Source organism: Triturus cristatus, chromosome 12, assembly GCF_964204655.1.
Source record: "Triturus cristatus chromosome 12, aTriCri1.1, whole genome shotgun sequence".
NCBI lineage: Eukaryota > Metazoa > Chordata > Amphibia > Caudata > Salamandridae > Triturus > Triturus cristatus.
In genome coordinates, this window is record NC_140595.1 from 48,233,164 (window position 1) to 48,255,472 (window position 22,309).

Consider the following 22,309-nt stretch of genomic DNA (forward strand, 5'->3'; position numbering starts at 1 on the left):
TTCAGCCTCTCTTGGGAAGGTTCTAGAGGGTGCTAGCTACTGATTGCTTGCATCTAAAGTTTGGTCCTTTTTCAAAAAGGAGATAGATAGGCTATTAAATACATCGTTTTCACCATAATAGCCTATGGAATTTTTTTACTACTGCTTTGTTTATATTACCGTAAGACTTTCACTTCAACAACGGGGAATGATTCAGGTATGTGAATCTATGAAAGATATCAATACTGAATAACTGCAGTTACAGGTAGGTAACTTTTTTCTTCTTCCTGTAAGAGAGGGCATGGTCTGATTCACTTCTTTGTATTAGAGATAGCAAAATTCATGCACTTCTTTCTCCGAGGTATCATTTTCACTTTCTCCATCCACTGAGATTATATAAACAAATGTAATCCTTTCTTTGGATGCTGTATACTTTCACCCATTGCTTCTTCTCAGTGACATATAACACTGATGCACTTCCCATTATAGCAGATGGTATGATTTTCCATATCCGTTTGTGAAGCCTTTCTAAAGGTCCGAGTCTATGGTTACGAGGCAGTATTTATGGTGGACTGAGTAATGGCCGGTTTTCACGGCCACAAATACAATTATACAGCAACTGGATAACCAGGTTACTCACTTAGTAAACCTGACTTGCCAGTGGTAGCAAGACCAAGCAGTCAACCCTTATTTGGAAGGTCACAAAAACAGAATGTCCCCTCAACCTGTTTTATAGAACTCATACAGTAAGGCATTCTAAGGAAAATTGCGTTTGTTGTAATGTACAGTGTTTCTTATGGACCACAGACCTCGAGTAATCAGCAGTATCTGGAAACTATAGATATGATTCTTCTCCTGTGGGCAAAGTTACAAATACATCAAATGGACTATACTATTTCTGCCCTTGTCATAGTTTCTTAGTGGGTTTGGGTGCACAGGAGGGCAGATCATTGAATTAAGTACAAGCTGCTGAGAACATTCCCAAAATCTCATATAATCCAAAAGATCTGATGGAGACTTCTAGCTACAGATCCTTATCCAGGCGTCAGGCTGGATCCAGAAAATTTCCCTGAGCAATACCCCTTGCGTGAGGCGTCAGGTGGCTCCATTCGGGTATGTGGCATCGGTAGCATTGGTTATGACATCGCGGTGTCTATTTAGGCGCCAACCATGCCGGCGGACGTCAGTTTTTTTCTTTCCGTGCCAGTTAAGCGCTGATCCAGGAAGAGCTACCCCTCTGCCACCTTTTGGCAGGTTTTTTCTCGACTTTTGTCGAATTCAAATTTTTTCTCACTTCGTATGTGAGGGATGTCTTCGAGGAAGACCGGTTTCAAGCCATGTGGTGCCTGTAATCGCATGATGTCAGTCACCGGTCCCCACCTCGTCTGTCTCTGGTGTCTCGAACACGACTATGACAAAGTCGTGCTTGGACTTCCGGGTCATGGCTCCGAAGGCCTTGAGGGAACGAGCGATGAAGCTCCACGCGGCCTGGCAGTCGACACCGTCCAGCCAGACTCCGCAGAGGTCCCAGTCCCGATCCAAGAACAGGAAGTCGTGGGACCACTCCCGGAATCCTAAGTCCTCTTCTTCCCACTCAAGGTCCTCTGGACACTCGGGGAAGAGGCATAAGAAGAAGAGGAAGTCCATGCAGATTTCATCTTCACCACGGCTGGCGTCCATCGTCCAGAAAGGTAAGGAGCACCGACGCTCTACGCATGGTTCTGCGGAGCCAGAGCCGACTTCGCGCTTCCCTCCCTTTCCAGGAGACGTAGCTACTCCCACTCACACAAAGATTTTTACGAGGCCATGCGTCGTGTATTTGAGCGGAATGACCCCGCTGGTGAGCCCTCAGGCCCTGTGGAGTCGGAAGGGGCCCCATTGGGTTCTACGCCATCGGCTCCGGCCACGACATCGGTAGGGCTTCAAGGTTCAGAACCCGGGTCGACGCCGGTCGTGCCACTGCGACCTCCTCTGGCGTTGGACCCATAGTCAGTGACGCTGGGGCTCATCGGGCGCACTAGCCCCATCCTCATCCCTGAAGACTGAGCCGGAATGACGTCGCTCAACGCCGATTCCGATTGAACCCAGGTGTTCTATATTGTCACCTGTGCACTTTGAGGATGTGCTAGGCTCGGGAGAGGAACGGGAGGGGTCTATGGACCCTCCAGAACACCAGGAAGTCTCTGAGGAGAACTTGGACTGGTATAGGAAACTTGGGGAGGCCAGTGGACTCGACACTTCTCCAGATACTGGCATGCTTTCTCCACCAACAGTGGCTACGGAGTAGAGGGCATCCTATGTCATGGTGGTAAAAAGGGAAGCTGAGGTCCTTGGACTAGAGCTACCCACAGGACAGGTCAGGACTAATCTCCTGGCCATGGTGCTTCAACCAGGGGCTTCCACTTCTGAACCCCATTTGCCCTTTAATGAGGCACTTATGGACGTCCTTCTAGGCACATGGTCCAAGCCTAGCACAGGGGCTCCTGTGAATAGGACGATTGCATGCCCCCAGCTCCGGGCGACCCAAAGTTCCTCAGCCAACACTCCACCGAAGAGAGTTTGGTGGTGCAGGCCTCTATGTCCCAGGGCGCGTTCCCTACTGCCCCTTCGGATGGTGAATCCAAGAGGCTGGATACATTTGGGAAGAAGTTGTTTTCTCACTCTAGCCTGGCATTGCTGTCGGTGAATACCGCATGCTTATTGGGCCATTTCTCCCATTCCCTTTGGGAGATGGTTTGCGCAAGTGCTGCCACAGGTCCCGCAGGAGGCCCGGGCTGTGTTCTCCCAAGGTTTCGAGGATGGAAGAGGTGCAGCAAAATTCACCAAACGGTGTGGCCTGGATAGAACGGATTCGCTGGGCAGAGCAATTTTAACGACAGTGGCCTTAAGACGCCACACCTGGCTTAGAACAACTGGTTTCTTGAGCGATGTCTAAGCCACTCTGATGGACGTGCTATTTGATGGAAAACGTCTTTTTGGGGAAAAGGCAGACTCGACCCTGGTCAGGTTCAAGGACTCTTGAATTATGGCCAGATCCTTGGGCCTCTCCTCCACTCCTCGTGGCCAGTCTTCCTTTTGCCCCTTTTGTGGCAGTGAAAGGGGTTTCAAGCTGCGTCAGCCCTATCCCAGGCAACGTCCTGCACAGACCGCCGTGCAAGGACGTTGACGCTGTGCATTCCTATCAAGGAATGGAGGCCAGAAGTCGTCGGCCACACTGCCACATAGCAGCCGCAGCCTCCAAGCATTCGTCATCATCTTCCCCACTGGAGATCCATAACATTGGACAGGTGGGTCTTGCAGATCGTTTAGGGGGGCTGTTCTATGCCTTTCCTCTCACATCTGTCAGGCGGTATCATGGGTTTCATTGCACATGTTTGCTAAACACTACTGCCTGGAAGGCCAGGTCTGCAGGAACGGGCACTTTGCCCGCTTAGTCCTACAGGACTTTCTAGTTTAAGGTATTGGTCCGCACCCACCGCCGGGATCGTATGGCTTGGGTATCTAGTTCAAAGGTAAGGAATCTGCAGCTAGAAGTCTCTATGAGATGAACAAGTTACTTACCTTCGGTTACACATTATCTGGTAGAGACTATCTAGCTGCAGATTCCTTACAGCCCCACCAATGCCTCCCCACTTTGCGGACTAATATTGTAGGGCTAGGGTTACTCCTCTTTCAGGGCCCTAGTTCTGCACACAACTACATCAGTTACTTCGTGGCTCTGTGCTTCTGTCATGGAAAAAACGAAGAGTACTGACGTCCACGCCTGGGTGGTGCCTATATAGGCAATGCAACATCATAACCGACGCTACCATCGCCAATGACATCACATGTAGCCACCCGACGCTGCGCGCAAGTAGTTTTGCTCAGCAAAAGTTTCCGGATCCAGCCTGACGCCTAGGAAATTCAACGGTATGGAATCTGCAGCTAGATAGAGTCTCTACCAGATAATGCGTTACCGAAGGTAAGTAACTTGTTCTACAACACCTAAATATGAACTGGGATTCCTCACTCCTAAAAAGGAAAGTTTTAATGGGCAAAATATCAGTTTCACCCGCTACTGCCTCTAAAATGTGTTACTACTTCATTCCCGCCTTTCCCTGATACATTTTATAACTTCACCTCCCACTTTCACCTGCAAGATGATGTGGGGACTCTCACCATTTCTAATGGAAGTCTAACGTTTTGACACACCTTTGTATGAGTTCATCTAGACTCCTTCCGAGACTTGGCATCACTTTGTGTACACCTTTCTGGGAGCGATGGTATAATTCCTTCCAGTTTAATTCTGACTGATGTGAAAATGATTTGAACTCCTTCCTCTCGGAGATGGCATAATGTCATGCACTTGTGCCTTTCTTGCACCTAAAAGAAGCTGTGATTCCATGCATCCTTTCATATGAGCTATGGTTTCATTTTATTAATTTCCACTGAGAGGTAGTATATTGTCATGTTGTCTTTTGTTGAAGAGATTGTATGAGTTTATACATTCCGTTTGCATCATTTCAAGCACTCATTTCTATGAGAGATGTTGTCTTTTAATGCAGTCCATCTGGGAAATGGTAAAAGTCCCCACCCTCCATCTGGCGTGGCACAAATCATTCACTCTGAGAGTTGGTAACATTTCACACATCTTAAACGCTGGAATGAATCCATAAATACTGATACAATGTAATTTACTTGTTCTTCTGAAAGTTAGCATAATTAAGTGCAAACCTTCGTCTGAAAAGTAAACAGTTTGTTTGATGCTTTCACCTTAGAAATGATAAGAATTCATTAACTTAGAAGTTGTAACTTTTTGCATACTCTTCGATGACGGATTCTTTCATTTCAGGAATTTTTTTCTCTGATAGATGCTTTCTTTCATTTGTTCTCTATCTTAGAGATGGTATGGTTTCTTTCACTTCTTCATTTAAAACTTTGTGTAATCTATGCACACCCTTTTCTGAGAAATCCAGTTTCATGCACTCTTTCCTATGAGAGTTGGCCCTTTCATCTGAGCAAAACAACCCTGCCACACTCTTCTACCTCTGAGAGATGATGTAGTTTCTTGCACTCTTTCTGTGCAAGGGGAGGTAGTTTCATTTACCGCTTCCTTCAAGGAGCACTTCTTCCATTAAAAGTTGGTATATTTTCACTCTGCAAAAAAGGTGATGTAAATGCCAGAGCTAACATTTCTTAACTATTGATAGTTCTTCTATGCAATGTTCCAAATTATTGTTTTTAGTCCATCTATTACATTACAGAAGGGAACCAATCAAATGTCAATCAGTCTTGACTAACCCCGAATAAAAGCAGTAAATGCTGATTGGCTAGGTCACAACTCCTTGTGAGGGGGCCTCAAGCAAACACAGTGTGTTCCTGAATTATTGGGCCTCATTAATGAGGTGCAGCTTAAATTGTTAGGCACAGCCTGCTTGGAGCTAAACCTTGGCTACCGGTCTAGGAAATCTGGCGGAAAGAGCAACAACAAAGCAAGGGATGAAGATGCTTGATCCAGCAAATCTCCGCTCCCGTCTCCAAGAATAGTAAATTGAGGTATTTTGTGTTTCCTCATAGCAGAAGCCTCTTTCTCTGATAGACGATCTTCAGTTGAGACCCAGGAGGGCAGAGATGTGACCAGAATCCCACCCACGCTGCCTAGACAAGCACTTACGCCGAAGGGAAGAGGTATGGCCAAGTTCATACAGCTGTTTTGCACCTACATTTAAAAGTAATATATTGTTGTATGAAATCGCCATGTCAAGCGCTATCCTTGTAAAGAAGAATAGATTTCTGAAGGAGGAAGCGATGGGGATAAATTAGTGAATAAGAGAACTGATTTATTTTCTGTGGGAGTATATAAAACCAAAAATATAAACTGTGCCTAGAAGGATGCCTTACAGCTGTATATGTAATGTGAGTTGCGTCTTTGATGCTACTGCAAGGATTTGGATTGGTTTGTTGAACAATACACTTGAAAAGATGATAATAATTTACAGCCAATTTTTGTAAATTGTACAGCGCAATATTATTTATTTACAGTCTTATAATGTGAATGTGTGACTGAATATTCTCACAAGGGTAGCCTACCAGGTTGGAGTCTTGCAATAACCAGTGGATGGACAGACAGACAGACACATTTGTGGGGCATTTTTCAAGTTTTTAACTTAAAGTGTCTAGAGGGATGCAACAGATTTTTAGTATGTGGAGGATGAACACACAACTCATACCAATGTGCAGTTATGTAACATACAACATGTTCAGATATAAAGATACAATGACGAACAATATTTGACAATCGAGTTTGGAAATGGACAAACTTGTGGTATTTCACAGCTATGTAAGGCGCAGTCCAGTGGGCTGCTTGACAGAGATGTAATATTCAGTTAGTAGACGGATACACACCATAGAGGTGGGTATCTAAACACTAATGTAATATACAGTGTCATGATGGAAACACACAGCGGAGGTTGATACTTTACAGCGATGTAATATTCAGTGTATGTATGTAGAGGCTGGAATTCACTGTGTGAAGCACTAATTATAATAGGGAACAGTGTTTGAGTGAGCTCATAATCAGAAAGACTAAGATCGCACCATGTGGACCAGCAGGAGCAGAACTTGTACACCCATGTATCATTGCAGCATGTGGGCCAGCAGGAGCAGAACTTGTACACCCATGTAGCATAGCAACATGTGGACCTGCAGGAGCAGAACTTGTACACCCATAGAACTTAGCAACATGTGGACCAGCAGGAGCAGAACTTGTACACCTACGTAACATCGCAACATGTGGACCAGCAGGAGCAGAACTTGTACACCTACGTAACATCGCATCATGTGGACCAGCACTTGTACACTCATGTATCATTGCAACATGTGGGCCAGCAGGAGCAGAACTTGTACACCCATGTAACATCACAACATGTAGGCCAGCAGGAGCAGAACTTGTACACCCATGTAACATAGCAACATGTGGACCAGCAGGAGCAGAACTTGTACACTCATGTATCATTGCAACATGTGGACCAGCAGGAGCAGAACTTGTACACCCACGTAACATCGCAACATGTGGACCAGCAGGAGCAGAACTTGAGCTCCCACGTAACATCGCAACATGTGGACCAGCAGGAGCAGAACTTGTACACCCACGTAACATCACAACATGTGGACCAGCAGTAGCAGAACTAGTACACCCATGTAACATCACAACATGTAGGCCAGCAGGAGCAGAACTTGTACACCCATGTAACATAGCAACATGTGGGCCAGCAGTAGCAGAACTTGTACACCCATGGAACTTAGCAACATGTGGACCAGCAGGAGCAGAACTTTTACACCCATGTAACATAGCAACATGTGGACCAGCAGGAGCAGAACTTGTACACCTACGTAACATCGCAACATGTGGACCAGCAGGAGCAGAACGCGTACACTCAAGTATCATTGCAACATGTGGACCAGCAGGAGCAGAGTTTGTACACCCATGTAACATCGCAACATGTGGACCTGCAGGAGCAGAACTTGTACACCCACGTAACATCGCAACATGTGAGACAGCAGGAGCAGAACTTGTACACTCAAGTATCATTGCAACATGTGGACCAGCAGGAGCAGAACTTGTACACCCACGTAACACCGCAACATGTGGGCCAGCAGGAGCAGAACTTGTACACCCATGTAACATCGCAACATATGGACCAGTAGGAGCAGAACTTGTACACCCATGTAACATCGCAACATGTGGACCAGCAGGAGCAGAAGTTGTACACCCATGTAACATCGCAACATGTGGACCAGCAGGAGCAGAACTTGTACACCCACGTAACATCGCAACATGTGGACCAGCAGGAGCAGAACTTGAGCTCCAACGTAACATCGAAACATGTGGACCAGCAGGGGCTGAACTTTTACACCCATGTAACATCACAACATTTAGGCCAGCAGGAGCAGAACTTGTACACCCACGTAACATCGCAACAAGTGGGCCAGCAGGAGCAGAACTTGCACACCCACGTAACATCGCTACATGTGGACCAGCAGGAGCAGAACTTGAGCTCCCACGAAACATCCCAACATGTGGACCAGCAGGAGCAGAACTTGTACACCCACGCAACATGTGGACCAGCAGGAGCAGAACTTGTACACCCACGCAACATGTGGACCAGCATGAGCAGAACTTGTACACCCATGTAACATCGCAACATGTGGACCAGCAGGAGCAGAACTTGAGCTCCCACGTAACATCGCAACATGTTGACCAGCAGCAGCAGAACTTGTACACCCACGTAACATCGCAACATGTGGGCCAGCAGGAGCAGAACTTGAGCTCCCACGTAACATTGCAACATGTGGACCAGCAGGAGCAGAACTTGAGCTCCCACGTAAAATCGCAACATGTTGACCAGCAGCAGCAGAACTTGTACACCCACGTAACATCGCAACATGTGGGCCAGCAGGAGCAGAACTTGAGCTCCCACGTAACATCGCAACATGTGGACCAGCAGGAGCAGAACTTGAGCTCCCACGTAACATCGCAACATGTGGACCAGCAGGAGCAGAATATGAGCTCCCACGTAACATCGCAACATGTGTACCAGCAGGAGCAGAACTTGTACACCCATGTAACATCACAACATGTGGACCAGCAGGAACAGAACTTGAGCTCCCACGTAACATCGCAACATGTGGACCAGCAGGAGCAGAACTTGAGCTCCCACGTAACTTCGCAACATGTGGGCCAGCAGGAGCAGAACTTGTACACCCACGTAACATCGCAACATGTGGACCAGCAGGAGTAGAACTTGAGCTCCCACGTAACATTGCAACATGTGGACCAGCAGGAGCAGAACTTGAGCGCCCACGTAACATCGCAACATGTGGACCAGCAGGAGCAGAACTTGAGCTCCCACGTAACATCGCAACATGTGGACCAGCAGGAGCAGAACTTGAGCTCCTATGTAACATCACAACATGTGGACGAGCAGGAGCAGAACTTGAGCTCCTATGTAACATCACAACATGTGGACCACCAGCAGGCGCAGACCTTGTGCACCCACGTAACATCACAACATGTGGACCAGCAGGAGCAGAACTTGTAACACCTATGTAACAGACAGTGGGTAGACCAATAAGAGAGTATTTTACAAACATCTAATAAACATATGATGCAGACAAATAAACACATCAGAGGTGAGTATTTTGCAGACATGTAACACATTACAAGTCCAAAAATAGTGTGGTATTTACAGCCCTGTAGAATGTGTATCGATAGACAAGTAAGTACAGAGCATCGTACAGAAATGTCATTAAGCACCCAGAAGGATAGGTCAAAAAGAGTAGGGTATTTTTAGAGACACGGGATACCTTCTTTATACATGGAGGTAGCAATAAAAGGAGGGTATTTTACAGTTGTCTAATATAGAGTATGTGGATATATGCCTATATATAAGGAGTTTATTTCCCAGTCTTTTACTTTGCTATGTGTGTCATTCCTTCCAGGTTCTGAAATGCGAAGGAGCAATAACGCAAAGGAAAGTGACTTGCCACCGCGCCATACTCCCAGGCACCAGTCTCTCCCTAACACTGATAGAAGTAAGTCTCCAGATACTCATGCCATGTATGGAAGTTTAATTGTTCATTATATACTATGCGACTCCCACATTACAGCAGTGCAGTGGAAGATACACCCATCCAGGTCTTAGACATTAGTAGATTAATGTCTAAGATGTTTTAGTCAATTACGTGTTTATCGCTGACCTCTGTGTGATCTGCATAGTATGCCCATGGCCGCACCAACACCATCCATTATTCTGAGCACAATAGACTGGAAAGCATTCAACTGGGTTATAATGACACTTGTTAGTTACAGCTCTATCTAAAGGCAAAACTGAGGCAGTAAGGGGGTAAATAAAAAACAAGTTACCACTTGCTTTTTTTCAATGGGATAGTGTGCGCTATCATGATGAAGTGATTCATCATGAATGAATCAGGAAAGCAAGACAACTAGGCAAAAAAAATCGGTTGTTGGCTATTTTATTTTTAGCACAAATATTATGTTGTATAATGTAATCAGTGGCTGATGTAACATGACACCATGCGCGATGACCTGTAGCTTATAATGAGGAGATTAATTAGTATATAAAATATATGGGGCTATTCCAGGTCAGTTAACAGCCTAAGTTAAATACCGCTCTGGACAAAACTGATAAAGATGCTGTTGGTGAGGGTCTAGGGAACATAAGTACTGATGAAGCCCCTGTCATCTAGCCTTGCTCAGCGAGCATATTGCATCTCTTCAGCTGTTCTGAGGACAAGGAGTGTAAGTGTCAAGAATTCCTGTCATGCGAGGGGAGGAAAACGGTAACCAGCGAAAACGGACTACATCTCCCAGGATGCTTAGCGGTTGAGAGGTTATGTAAACAGGAGAGCTGTTACATAACTCAAGGAAAACACGCCCTTATGTAAACAGGAGAGCTGTTACATAACTCAAGGAAAACACGCCCTTATGTAAACAGGAGAGCTGTTACATAACTCAAGGAAAACACGCCCTTATGTAAACAGGAGAGCTGTTACATAACTCAAGGAAAACACGCCCTATAAAGGGAGGAACCGGGAGGTACAACGCTGTCGGATATTGTTTTTACACCGACGTACCTGCTTAGTGAAGAGCAGTGTTCCGGAGTGGTGCTCCAGTAAGGCAAGAACGGAGGTAGGTCGAGTCGTTACTCCCTGGGCCGTGTCTTGCCCCATCGTCACCTGTGAAGGACCCGGAAGCTCTACCGGATAACCATTGAGCTTCGCTTTTTGACTCGGCTGAGTCAAAGCGCAGTGGCGCTTTTGCTGGTTGGAGTCGTAACTCCCAGCCCGACCAGAGATACAGGGACTGCCAGCTGTAACGCACACCAGGAGGTGTTTGCCGCCTTACAGACTCGGAAGTCCACAGGATCGATCGAGCGGCTGCTCTCGGTTCAGTCTGCTTGTGATTGGGGTATCGGTGACGCATCACCAGGAGGTGACTCCGCGTCCCGGTGCAGTCTGAGGAAGAGGTTGAGCGGCTGCTCCCTTCAGGTAGAGACCCCGGCTGGGTGTTTCCCTGACTCCTCGATTCTCCCCAACACTCTTCGTGCCCCTCACAGCCTACCGATTGGCATTGTCGGCCATTTCATTTCTGCCCTCTGTTGGCATATGCCGGGTTCGGCGTATATGCAGAGGACGGTTAGGACCATCCGTGCTGTGGGCTGGTAACGTACTTAGCCTGGAGGATTCCAGTGACTATAACCTTTGTTTATTCCTTGTATTATTTTTGCCTTCATTAACCCCTTCAGTGCCCGCCCCTTTCCCCGCCCAGTGCCGGCCGTTGCATTAGCGGGCGGGGTCTATGACGAGCTGGACTCGTCATGGGCACAGCGCCACCGCGGCCCATGACGAGTCCAGCTCGTCATGGGCACTGAAGGGGTTAAAATAACTAAACCTTCACAAGTGGTTGCGTTCTCATTATCGTGTCTGTTAAACGATCCTGAGACGTTCAGGGCGTTACAAAATATCCGACCTTAATAACACTAACTGTCTCCCGGTCGATAACAGACATGGCAACACTTGATGATGTGCTGGCTGCTTTAGCGACCGTGCAAATTGAATTGGCTGCCTCCAGGCAAGAAACGGCCGATGTAAAAGCCAGACTGGATGCTATCCAATTGGACCCGCTGACGCCCAGCACCTCCCTCACGAACCAGACCCCTGCGGTAGTAGTGGAAATGCCGGTAGCCGTCCCCTTGGCAACACCAGAGAGGTACAGTGGGGATCCTAACACAGTGCAGGTATTCCTCACACAAGTGGCGCTACATTTATCGTGCAAACCAAGGGCGTTCCCCACGAGTCAGGCTCGTGTGGCTTTCCTTATATCCTATTTGGCTGGAAACGCGGCACAATGGGCCGTACCTCTGGTGAGCAGGGACGACCCCATCTTATGTGATTGGGGTGCTTTTCGCGAGGAATTCCTGAAGGTCTTCGACAGAAGGGCTGACTCGTACACGGCGGACCGTGAAATGCTTGAGTTGAGACAGGGATCCAACGACCTGGTGCAGTATCTCAACGCGTTCTGAAGGCTGGTTGCGGAAACCAAGTGGCCTGTTGCTAAACAGACGGCGCTCTTCCATCACGGGCTGTGCGATGAGCTCAAGGACGCCGTGGCTCATATTGACCCACAACCCAAGACATGTGAGGGCCTTATCAACCTGGTATTACGGCTGGAACATAGGCTAAGTGAAAGAAAGGGGGATCATGGGAGAAAAGGAAAATCCCTTCCATCCTATGTGACAGTGGGAAGTCCTGAAACTTCCACCGCATCCAAGGGAGAACCCATGGACATCGGCGCAATACGAGCGAGCCTCACAGCCACGGAGAAAGAGTCACGCCGTAAACAAGGATTGTGCCTATATTGTGGCAAAAAAGGCCACTACGTACGTGAATGCCCTGCCAAACCGAAGACGTCACGTTATCGGGCCAACCGGTCGGTAACAGCCGTGGTGGACGTACCGGCGGAAAACTAGAGGACTCCCAGACCAAAGAAGGGGCATCTCGGAGTCACTCATCCATCCCTTCACTTTCCAACTCGGTCACTAAGGGACAACGACACCTGTTTCTCACGGTGCACGTGGGAGTGCATGACCAGTGGATACCCGTTGTGGCCATGGTGGATTCAGGGGCCACTGGCATGATTATGGACCACAACGAGGCATGCAGGCTAGGGCTAGTGCTTCTTCCCAAAGCTGTACCCGAAGACGTCTATGCTGTAGACGGAAGGCGATTGGTGACGGGGCCCATCGGGCAGCACACGGGGGTCCTTCCGATGAGATGTGGGAGGAACCATTTGGAACAAATCGATTTTAACATCATCCGAGCGCCCCAATATGGCGTCATATTGGGATTGCCGTGGCTACAGAAACACAACCCCTCTGTGGATTGGCCAACACATCGCATCGAACTGACGTCACCGTATTGCATCCTGCATTGTGGAATAAGAACGGAATCCCTTGACGCAGATGAGAGCGGGAGTCAGACGGTGGCTACAGCGGCAGAAAAAGATGTGGCTCTCCCCCAGGCTTATCACAGTTTTGAGGATGTATTTGATGAGGTGAAGGCGGAAGTGCTACCACCACATAGACAGTTTGACTGCCAGATCGACCTGGTGCCAGGGGCCAGCGTTCCCAGCGGCAGGCTGTATGCCCTGACGGAGCCTGAAAACGTGCATCTCCGGGGGTACCTGGATAAACTCCTCAAGCTAGGATTCATCCGCCCGTCCAAGTCTCTGGCCGCCTCGCCACTCTTCTTCATCCCGAAGGCTAATGGGGAGCTGAGAGCCTGTGTGGACTTTAGGGCATTGAATGCGATAACCGTAAAGAATCGGTACCCCTTGCCTCTCATCAGTGTACTCCTGGAACAGGTCAAGAAAGCTCGTATCTACACCAAGTTGGATTTGAAAGGGGCATACCATCTGGTGCGCATGAGGGACGGAGACGAGTGGAAGACCGCCTTTAAGACCAGGTTCGGCCTTTTTGAGTACCTCGTCATGCCGTTCGGTCTGTGCAACGCCCCGGCAGCCTTTCAGTACTTTTTGAATGAGGTATTCAGAGAGGAGTTGGATATCTACGTGGTCGTATATATCGACGACATCCTCATCTATTCGTCCAGTGTGGAGGAGCACGTACACCACGTCAAAGCTGTGCTCCAAAAGCTGAGGGAAAACATGCTGTTTTGTAAACTCAGCAAGTGTGACTTCCACGTCACATCCGTGGAATTCCTCGGAGTGATGCTGAGTCCAGAGGGACAGGAGATGGCAGAACGAAAGATCAAGGCGGTGAAAGAATGGCCGGTGCCCCAAAGCGTGAAGGACGTCCAAAGTTTCATTGGCTTCGCCAACTTTTACAGGCGGTTTATAGATGGATTTTCAGGATTGGTGGCCCCAATCACACAGCTACTGAGGAAGTCCAAGGAGTTTGTCTGGTCCCCTGAAGCGAACAAAGCCTTTGAGGCCCTGAAAAGCGCCTTTGGTAAGGCGCCGGTGTTGGCTCACCCCGATCCGGATCTCCCCTACGTGGTGGAAGCGGACGCATCGGATGTGGCGCTGGGGGCTATCTTGTCCCAACGCAACCACGACACAGGGGTGCTTCATCCCGTTGCGTACATGTCCCGCAAACTCAACAACGCCGAACGCAACTACCATATTGCGGAGAAGGAGCTTCTCGCAATCAAGGACGCCTTCACCGAATGGAGGCATTGGTTGATGGGGGCAAGACATGTGGTATCGGTGTACACGGACCATCGGAACCTACAGTTCATGACGGCCACAAGACACCTTTCTCCCAGACAGCTGCGGTGGATGATCTGCTTTGCGGGGTTCAACTTCCGCATCACATATCGGCCGGGGACGGAAAACCGGAAGGCGGACGCCCTGTCCCGTCAATCTGCAGTTAAGGAACCATTGCCTGCGACCGAGCATTCCATCATTTCCCCGAGGATGGTATTGGGGGTTATCCAACCGGATACTTTCCTGAGGGGAATAAAGAGAGGGATCAGGTCATTCGCATGGCGGAGGTGGCTCCTCAGTCACAGAGAATGGCAGCTGAAGGACGGGATACCCCTGAAGGGCAGGTGCCTATTGATACCCACGCCTAGGCTAAGGAAACAAGCATTCATCTGGTGCCATGACTCTCCATGCGCAGGTCATTTGGGCTTTGAAAAAACGGTGGCTAGCATGGGACGGCATTTCTGGTGGCCAACCATGAGAGTGGATGTCAGGAGGTGGGGACAGGAGTGTCCTACGTGTGCTACCATGAAGGCCGACCATGGCCGAACCCAAGGGCTCTTACATCCACTTCCGACCCCGGATAGACCATGGGATAGCATATCACTGGACTTCGTGGTGGGCCTACCGGTAGACCAGGGGATGACGGCAATACTGGTGGTGGTGGATTACTTGACGAAAATGGGGCACTTCATCCCCTGCAAGAGAGTCCCTACGGCCGGGGAATTGGCGTCACTACTCCTAAAGAATGTGGTACGACTGCATGGATTACCTGGGGTGATCGTGTCGGACCGGGGGTCGCTGTTTACTGCGCAATTCTGGAAGACTTGGTGCACTGCGCTGCAAGTTAAGACCGCCCTGTCCACCAGCTACCACCCTCAAACGGACGGCCAAACCGAGCGCCTGAACCAAACGCTCAAACAGTATCTGCGATGTTTTGTGGACCAGGGCAGGGAAGAATGGGTCGACTTGCTATGGGTTGCAGAGATCGCCTATAACAACGCCACTCACAGCTCCACACAGTCATCTCCGTTCTATAGCAACTATGGCCAACATCCCAGGTTCTTGCCATTTCTACATCCGTTCAGAGAGGACAGGATTCCCGCCACAGCGGACATGTTGATGCGCTCAAGGGCTGTCCTAATAGAGGCCAAGAGAAGATACAAGGCTGCGGCAGACAGGAAGAGAAGGCCCGGGCCACTGTACCGCACTGGAGACTACGTCTGGATATCCACAAGAAACATGAGGTTTCGAAAGAACAGTGTGTTCCATCCCAAGTACATGGGCCCCTATCGAATTACCAAGTGTATGGGTCCCGTGAACGTGAAGGTGTGCTTGCCCCAGTCATTGCGGATACACCCTGTCTTTCATGTATCATTGCTCAAACCAGCACCCTCCAAGCCGTCTGGGACACCTAGGCCGGTATGCGTGGAGTCGGAGGTGGAGTATGAAGTGCCGGGCATACGGGCGTCCCAATGGCGCAGGGGGAAGCTGTGGTACCTGGTTGCGTGGAAAGGCTATGGCCCGGAGGAGCAGTCATGGGAACCGGCTGAAGGGGTTCATGCTCCGCGCTTGGTCTCCTTGTTCCATCGGCGTTTTCCTGCCAGCGCTGGACCCGTGGGGAGCCGCTGAGAGGGAGGATGTACTGTCAAGAATTCCTGTCATGCGAGGGGAGGAAAACGGTAACCAGCGAAAACGGACTACATCTCCCAGGATGCTTAGCGGTTGAGAGGTTATGTAAACTGGAGAGCTGTTACATAACTCAAGGAAAACACGCCCTTATGTAAACAGGAGAGCTGTTACATAACTCAAGGAAAACACGCCCTTATGTAAACAGGAGAGCTGTTACTTAACTCAAGGAAAACACGCCCTTATGTAAACAGGAGAGCTGTTACATAACTCAAGGAAAACACGCCCTTATGTAAACCGGAGAGCTGTTACATAACTCAAGGAAAACACGCCCTATAAAGGGAGGAACCGGGAGGTACAACGCTGTCGGATATTGTGTTTACACCGACGTACCTGCTTAGTGAAGAGCAGTGTTCCGGAGTGGTGCTCCAGTAAGGCAAGAACGGAGGTAGGTCGAGTCGTTACTCCCTGGGCCGTGTCTTGCCCCATCGTCACCTGTGAAGGACCCGGAAGCTCTACCGGATAACCATTGAGCTTCGCTTTTTGACTCGGCTGAGTCAAAGCGCAGTGGCGCTTTTGCTGGTTGGAGTCGTAACTCCCAGCCCGACCAGAGATACAGGGACTGCCAGCTGTAACGCACACCAGGAGGTGTTTGCCGCGTTACAGACTCGGAAGTCCACAGGATCGATCGAGCGGCTGCTCTCGGTTCAGTCTTCTTTGCTTGTGATTGGGGTATCGGTGACGCATCACCAGGAGGTGACTCCGCGTCCCGGTGCAGTCTGAGGAAGAGGTTGAGCGGCTGCTCCCTTCAGGTAGAGACCCCGGCTGGGTGTTTCCCTGACTCCTCGATTCTCCCCAACACTCTTCGTGCCCCTCACAGCCTACCGATTGGCATTGTCGGCCATTTCATTTCTGCCCTCTGTTGGCATACGCCGGGATCGGCGTATATGCAGAGGACGGTTAGGACCATCCGTGCTGTGGGCTGGTAACGTACTTAGCCTGGAGGATTCCAGTGACTATAACCTTTGTTTATTCCTTGTATTATTTTTGCCTTCATTAAAATAACTAAACCTTCACAAGTGGTTGCGTTCTCATTATCGTGTCTGTTAAACGATCCTGAGACGTTCAGGGCGTTACAGTAAGATGTGATATAATGGAAGAGAGAGACAAAAAGTAACGAATAGCCAGCTTCGCATTAAAATAATTCAATATGCACAAACACGCCTTGTTGCTGTGTTCCTGTTTTGGTGGGCGTGGTACACTTTCCAGCCGATTACACATATCAAAAGGCAGCTCAAATAGCATGCAGCACTTATTTAAAGTTTACTTAATTTTGTTGGCTTGTATCAGATATATGGAGACTTAGGCTATGGTGGTTGCGATGCGGGTATGAGTACGGAAGTGCTGCGGTGGTGTCGCGCCTCCAGGACAGGGCGGTATCGGAGCCATGGTGAATGCTTTCTTCATCCTGGTAGGCTCTCCCTGCATAATTTCTGTCCAGATGTATAAGGACGCTTTCTGGTGAAATGCAGAGGAGGCTCTGTTAGAAGACAGGATGTCCCCCCCCAAATAGAATAGGAGATCCCCAAGGATCATAGAACATCGTTTAAGGGACCCTAGGGAGGCCCTCTGTCAAATGCATCTTTGTTTCTCATAAGCAAGAATCATGAAGACTTTGGGAGACGTGCAAAATAGACGCTCAGCAATGAGGAGATAAAATCCTGTGTTTTTCCATCTTTGCAAAGAAATGCCATTAGCAGGATCAAGTCGATACCTCTTTGTCATGGACCAACATCCATCCAGATTAAATTAGTATATCAAAAGAAGTACACAATAATCAAACTGTCAATACTATTTCCACAATTCTTATTTAACGAGGTTTAAAAAGAAGCCAAAGTGTTTCACACTCCTGAGGGCATGACTATTTGTAGTGACAGAATCAGAGAGTGTCCAGGGCAGCCATCTTTGAGTTGCTGTTGGTTTCCTTAACTTGGTAGAGCAATAGTGGAAATAGGGAGCAGCGGCGGGATTAGTGGAAGTCTACTTTTCCTTAATGTCGATTACACAGATTATTAATACTTTATTTAACTTTATTGGTGCAACTTTAGACAATGAGGAATTCCTGATGAATCTTCTTTTAGTAAGGACCTTTGAATGTAGTTACTGAAGTCTTTCATGCTTCCCTTCACATTGTAGTTGCATGTGGAGATATCTGTGTTGAGGGGTGAGCATCAACACTTATTTGCACAAGGGTCACAACTACTAGGCCTCGTTTTCATTGAAGACCTTTGTAAAGTCATTTCTTCGGGGAAGCCCTTTACTTTGGTTTTGAGGTACTCACTGACCCTCAATTTGCATTTCTGAATGAACATTTTGTGCACAGCAACGGTAATGGTTGTTTGCCAAGCCCAGTGTTGGTATTTACTGTGTCTACACGATGTGCAAGTTGTGGAGTACAAGCCACAGCATTATTTGGGATTTGGTTGTGTTAGATAAGGTGTCGATAATATCTGTGTCTAGTGAACTTGAGGCTTTGATTGGGATTTTTCTTTTTCTCCTCCCTGGCGACAGACCTTTGCCATGAGAATGAAGGAGCTATAATCACAATTACAATACTATTTCTAAGTTCAGTCAATAATGAGAGTTGAAGGTAATTTTAAGGGGTTTTATTTTCAAATTAAAAGTTTAATAAATTCAGATTCTTTATCATTAGTCAAATATCAATCAGATTACAGAGTTGTTGTTTTTTTTGTTTAAATTTCTTTTATTAGTTTTGTAGGTCAACATAGGATATTTTGTATGCATGTAGACATTTTATAGGTATTGAGTACATAGCTATTGCTGGATCATTACAATCAACAGTAGGTACGTATCTGTAGTTATAGCACACTCTAAACTGTTGGGGTGGTTGCATCTCATCTGTTGCTTAGAATCTATGCGTGAACAATGACTAATTATGGTTGCCTCTTGTGGTGATCTGCGTGTACGGCATATGGGGGGATGGATAGAATTGGGTAGGTGGGGAGAGGGGGAGAGGGGTAGGACCGGGAGTTATGGGAGGAAGGGATAATGGGGTATTAACTGTGTGGACTTGCCCAACAAATGCCCATGGTATTTCCGATCTCTGCCACCCACCCACTGTCCCGACATTGCCAGCAGTTACTCCACCCATTGTGTAATCCACCTGATTCTGTGTGAAGGGAACTGGGATTTGGAGTGCAGATTTGTGAGTTAGTCTCTGTGTCTTGTAAGCGTGTCTACTGAGTATTGTTACCCGCTGCCCCCAGCACCCTCTCAGAATCCAAGCACTGAGTCTGGGGCCCTCGCCAGGCATTTCGCGGTTCCAGGAATATAGCATCCCATGCACTCGCTATCAGGAATTTGCATAATCCCAGGGTGTCTTCACGTCGAAAAGCCACACTCTCTGCTTGTGCCCCGTTTGTGAGCGAGTGGTACCATGCTTCCTGTGGCGGGGGTTCAGGACATTTCCATCATCTGGTGATCAGGTGTTTAGCAGTGATTAGCCCTAGATCTATGAACTGGGACATCACCCTGTGCTTTTTTTTAGACCTGCGATAGGGGCCCAGTAGGCATACGTCCCAGGTGTCCACTGTGCATTCGGTGCAGTTTGCCAAATGAGTGGTGACTGCAAGCCAGTAGGCAGTTAGGGTGGTACAGCCTCATAGCATGTGGATTAGGTCTTCATTCACCAGTTTGTATCGAGGGCAGTGAGCGTCAGCTTGTTGAAAGTATCCATTTATTTTTTCTGGCGTGATGTATGCTCTATGAATTATGTAAAATTGTATGAGGCGGAATCTGGCATTCCGAGGTATGAGTACGGGTCTCTCCAGGATGCCCACCTATTCTTTATCAGTACTAGGGCGGTGAAGATCAGTGTCCCAGCGGTTTCTGAGGGAGGTCAGTCGTTGCATTGCATGTGTTTGTAGGGATTCAGCAAACCATCTAACATGGTGTCTCCCTGTGCCCATGATGTGAATGTATTGAATAGTATGGTGTGTCGCAGGTTCCTGTGACACATCCCTCCACAACTCCTTTAATGGTGCGAGTAGGGAGGCATGCGGTCGGAATTGTCCCCATGGCAATCCATCCTCCGTCACCAGTGTGCCGAAGTGTGTTAATTGTCTGTTGTTGTAGAGGTCCCGCAGTGTCGGCAGTCCCGCTTCTTTCCCGGTGGAGAGATCTGTCTGTCCTGGTGATGCTGCCTCACCCTCTCGGTGTGCCCAGTATGGGCAGAGTGGGTTCATATGGGGTGTGGTCATTAGTAATGGATAAGGCGCACATGAAGCATCTGTAGGCCACTGCCAGCATCAGCTACCCATTGCAGTTGTGCTGCTAAATAGTAGTGTTCCATGTTGGGCACTGCAAGTCCCCCCGGTCTACTGGTAGATATAACTTCGATAGCGTGACTCGGCAGCGTGTGCCGTTCCAAATGAAATCTCTCATTGTGCCCTTGAAGGAACAGAAAAAGGGGGGGGGGACAGATATGGAGTGGCAGATTTGTGAAGGAGTACAAGTGCCAGGGCAGCACCACCATTAGAAGAAGAGCTGTGCGACCCATAACTGTTAGTGGCAGTCTCCGCCAGAAGGTCATCTGTGACCCTATGAGGGTCATCACACGTGTGATATTGCTATCAATCAAGTTGTTGGGCTGATGGTATATCCTGACCCCCAAATAGGGGAAGACAGCAGGTTGCCACCGCACGCTCTCTCTCTTGATAGTCAGTTCTTGATATGGGGCACTCGGGTTGAATGGGTACAGGCTCGAGTTCGTCCACTTGACGCGCAGACTGGACAGTGATGCAAAATCAGGTAGTTTTTTCGTGATATCATCTCGGGGCACCCTGATGTCTCTGACATAGAGAAAGAGGTTGTCCTCGTAGAGCGAGACAGAGTGCATACCGTCTCCTAGTGGGATCCCCCATTCTGTTCCCTCCTGCAGAGAGCTGCCACCAGTAGTTCTATGTGCTACGCACACAAATGATGGACTGAATGCTGAATAAATCATACATTCACCCTAGTCAAGAGATCTGGGTTAAATCCATCGTTCTTTTGCTCACGATGCCACCGCAGTTTAGACCCAGCCATATGCAAATCAGTCTTGACCCTGTGCCTCATGGGAACAGTCCAGACCGAACTGCCAAGCCAGATTCTCCCTGGACCGGAAACAAGCATCCTGGGACCGGTTTCTGGGTATTACCCTTTATCAGCCAGGCTAGCTTGAATCCAGTGGCACAGTGAGCAAGGGACCCACGTCTGTGCATACCCAACCCACTTAGGGTGAAAAGTGCTACACAAACAAATGATGGACGGAATGATAAATAAATCATACATTCACCCCCAGTCAAGAGATCTGGGTTAAATCCATCGTTCTTTTGCTCACCATGCCTGCCACCCCAGTTTAGACCCAGCCATATGCAAATCAGTCTTGACCCTGCGCCTCATGGGAACAGTCCAAACCGAACTGCCAAGCCAGGTCCTCCCTAGACCGGAAACCAGCATCCACGTCTGGGATATCACTGTGACACTGGATTCAAGCTAGGCTGGCTGATGAAGGGTAATACCCAGAAACCTGTCTTAGGATGCTTGTTTCTGGTTTCATGGCGTAGTCTGGGAAAAAGAGCACTGCAACGTTGTCCACCCGCACTCCTGGTAGTTTGTAAATCTCTCGAAGGACTGTGTCTCGATCTTTGAATTTCAGAAAGGAAAAGGCCTAGGCCCCGCCCCTAGCGGTGGGCGAGTCCCTGGTATGCTATGTGCCCTCTCAGCTGCGAAGAAAGGGGAAAGTGATCTGGGTGGTAGGAGGTTCTGTAGCCATTGCTCAGTGTATGGCACTGCATCAGTGCCTTTCTTGCCTTCGGGCAGCCTGTCGCTTATGCTTGTGCCTTGTGGAGGGTTCAGGCCTGTTTGTAGCAGGTGGGCTGGTACCTTGTATATGAGGTAACTGATTAGAGCCCCGGTGAGGTAGCTTGCGTGAAGGGTTCCCCCCAAGCTAGTTGCACATCACCACCATGACTTCCGGGTTAGTTTTGGCAGTCATGAGGTGCTCCACCTGTCTTTCAGGTACCTGGCCCTCCTGGCCCGACAGCATCTTTCCTCCCCTCACTCCTCACCTGGGCCTCCATGGGTGAGAGTTAGTACAGCTCCCAGGCCTCTCCAGTTCGGATGCGTGCGGCGGCCAGCGCCACCCTCCGCGGCCGCCCGGGGTTCTGTGGTCCTCTTTGTTCGAGTCGCGAACGCTGCGGGGATGATGTGATGCAGCCGACACTTGATGCCGCAGGGGCCAGGCACCAACCCGGCCAATCTGATAGAGACTTCTAGCTGCCGATTCCTTACCTTTGAATTTCCCAGGCTTCAGGCTGGATCCGGAAACTTTTGCTGAGCAATACCCCTTGCACG

The 22,309-nt window shown here is 48.8% G+C and overlaps 1 protein-coding gene across 3 annotated transcripts in view; it reads left to right on the forward strand.

Annotated features, from left to right (window-relative positions):
- STAP2 (signal transducing adaptor family member 2) overlaps window positions 1-22,309 on the forward strand; it is a 236,553-nt gene that overhangs the window by 191,345 nt on the left and 22,899 nt on the right. For 2 of the 3 annotated variants that reach the window (XM_085638760.1, XM_085638761.1), the window contains exons 12-13: window positions 5,536-5,646; window positions 9,460-9,552. In XM_085638760.1, the coding sequence (XP_085494886.1) occupies window positions 5,536-5,646; window positions 9,460-9,552 (204 nt within the window). The remainder of the gene's footprint in view (window positions 1-5,535; window positions 5,647-9,459; window positions 9,553-22,309) is intronic. The other variant, XM_085638762.1, reaches the window with a different exon arrangement.